General features: G+C 38.2%; 1 protein-coding gene across 1 annotated transcript; it reads right to left on the bottom strand.

The window, feature by feature from the left end:
- Window positions 1–510: 510 nt before the first annotated feature.
- On the bottom strand, window positions 511–1,470 carry LOC141147846 (olfactory receptor 1E16-like). The gene has a single exon (XM_073635012.1). It carries the CDS (start codon window positions 1,468–1,470, stop codon window positions 511–513), a length of 960 nt encoding a protein of 319 aa, XP_073491113.1.
- Window positions 1,471–1,851: the final 381 nt, after the last annotated feature.

Raw genomic sequence — 1,851 nt, 5'->3', positions numbered from 1 at the left:
GGTAGACAAATGAATCCTCCACCTCACCACTGTGATAACACCAGTAAATTTATATGCTTACCACAAGGCAAGCTCAAGTAAGCTTGTGACCTTGACCCGGTCGGGGCCTTTAAACAGAAGGGATGAATGGAAGGCGATGATCCACCACACCACATAGAGGGGTCGGTCCCAGTAAAAACTTTTCACAAACACTTCCAGAGCACCGGAACACAAGTCACTCAGGGGTTCCCCAAGAGAAAAAAGGGAATCGATCATAGCGTAATCAAGTAGACTAATTTATTCATTACAAGTAGAAAATACACTTACATGGTATAAGAGAATTAAAAGCATGGAATAGCATGAGCCGGCCGGCTACAGCGATCGCCCGTCCACCACCTGAACACGCGAGACGTCAGCACGTCAGCTCCTATATATTTGTTAGTAAATAATAAATTATTTAGGAACATCCATTCGGCACTGTGTTTCTTTTTCCTTTTTTGGACCACAACAAAAAGTAAACATTTTGAACATTTAGATTCTCCTTATAGATATAGTCAGAGTTTGCCTTATTGCTGCCTTGATCTCTTCGTTCCTCAGGGTATAAATGAACGGATTCAATAGAGGGGTGATCACTGTATAGGGCAAAGATAGGACTTTGTTTGCCACCAATAAATGTCCAGGTGGAACCACATAGGCCATAATCATGATGGCATAAAAGGTGGAGACCACTCCCAGGTGGGAACTGCAGGTGGAGAAAGCTTTCTTTTTCCCCTTTGCTGAAGAAATCCTGGTGATTGCTTGGATGATAAACCCATAAGAAGCTACAATTGTGAGGAACGGCAACATGGTTGTTGATGATGAAAGCAAAGATACAACCATTTCAACAATGGAAGTGTCAGAACAAGACAGCTTCAGTAAAGGACTGAAGTCACAGAAGAAATGGTCAATGATATTTGAGCTACAAAAGTTCAAAGTTTTTAGTAAACTTAAAGGGATGGACATAATCAAAAATGGCAAAGTCCAGCAGACAAGAATCAGAGAAAGACACAACCTGGGATTCATAATTAGCCTGTAATTGAGAGGTTTACAGATGGCCAACAATCTGTCATAGGACATTACAGAGAGTAGAAAACTCTCTGTCCCGGCAAATGACCCAAATAAGAAAAACTGTATGAAACAGCCAACAAGAGGAAACGTAGCACCATCTCTACATATTACATGGAGCATGGGGGGAGCAATGCTACTGGTGAACAAGACCTCAGACAGTGAAAGATTTGAGAGGAACACATACATGGGTGAACGTGACAGTTCAGAGAAGAGCATCAGAAAGATGATCAGGAGATTGCATGCTAAAGTCAGGATGTAGATAATTAAGAACACGTTGAAGAGCAAAAGCCTGTAGTTAAAGGGAATTTTGAACCCAACAATGAAAACTTTACTGACAGAAGACTTGTTCTGAGTGCCTGAAAATTGTTGAAAACCAGATTCCATCTTAGCTTTTAAAATCTAGAATCAAAACAAATATTTGGAAATTGATTTTACAGTTTTAAATGTGTTTTTGATTCAAAGGTTATTTTTCATTTCTCTTTTGATTTTGCACTATAAGACAATTCAACTTTTGCTTGGTATTTTAATTATAGGTGCACAGTGGTTGGTCCTATATTGTAATATAATGAAATAATAATAACGATAATAATACAAAAATCAATAATAATAATAATAAAATTGAGAGTGGAAAACCATCCTAATGGTAGTTAGAAGAGGAAGAACCAAATAATTTACATGTGGAAAGATTGTCCAGATGGATATCAAAGTAAGAGCTAGTAGGTGATTCAATGCAATACCATTCATTAGATAAAATATCTGTTGTGA

This window comes from Aquarana catesbeiana, linkage group LG06, assembly GCF_042186555.1.
Source record: "Aquarana catesbeiana isolate 2022-GZ linkage group LG06, ASM4218655v1, whole genome shotgun sequence".
In the NCBI taxonomy this organism is placed as follows: domain Eukaryota; kingdom Metazoa; phylum Chordata; class Amphibia; order Anura; family Ranidae; genus Aquarana; species Aquarana catesbeiana.
Note: the sequence above shows the minus strand (reverse complement) of the source record. Positions and strands in the feature narration are given on the sequence as shown.

Coding starts and splice junctions, on each gene's coding strand:
- LOC141147846 (XM_073635012.1), bottom strand. CDS start 1,470: ATGGAATCTGGTTTTCAACAATTTTCAGGCACTCAGAACAAGTCTTCT.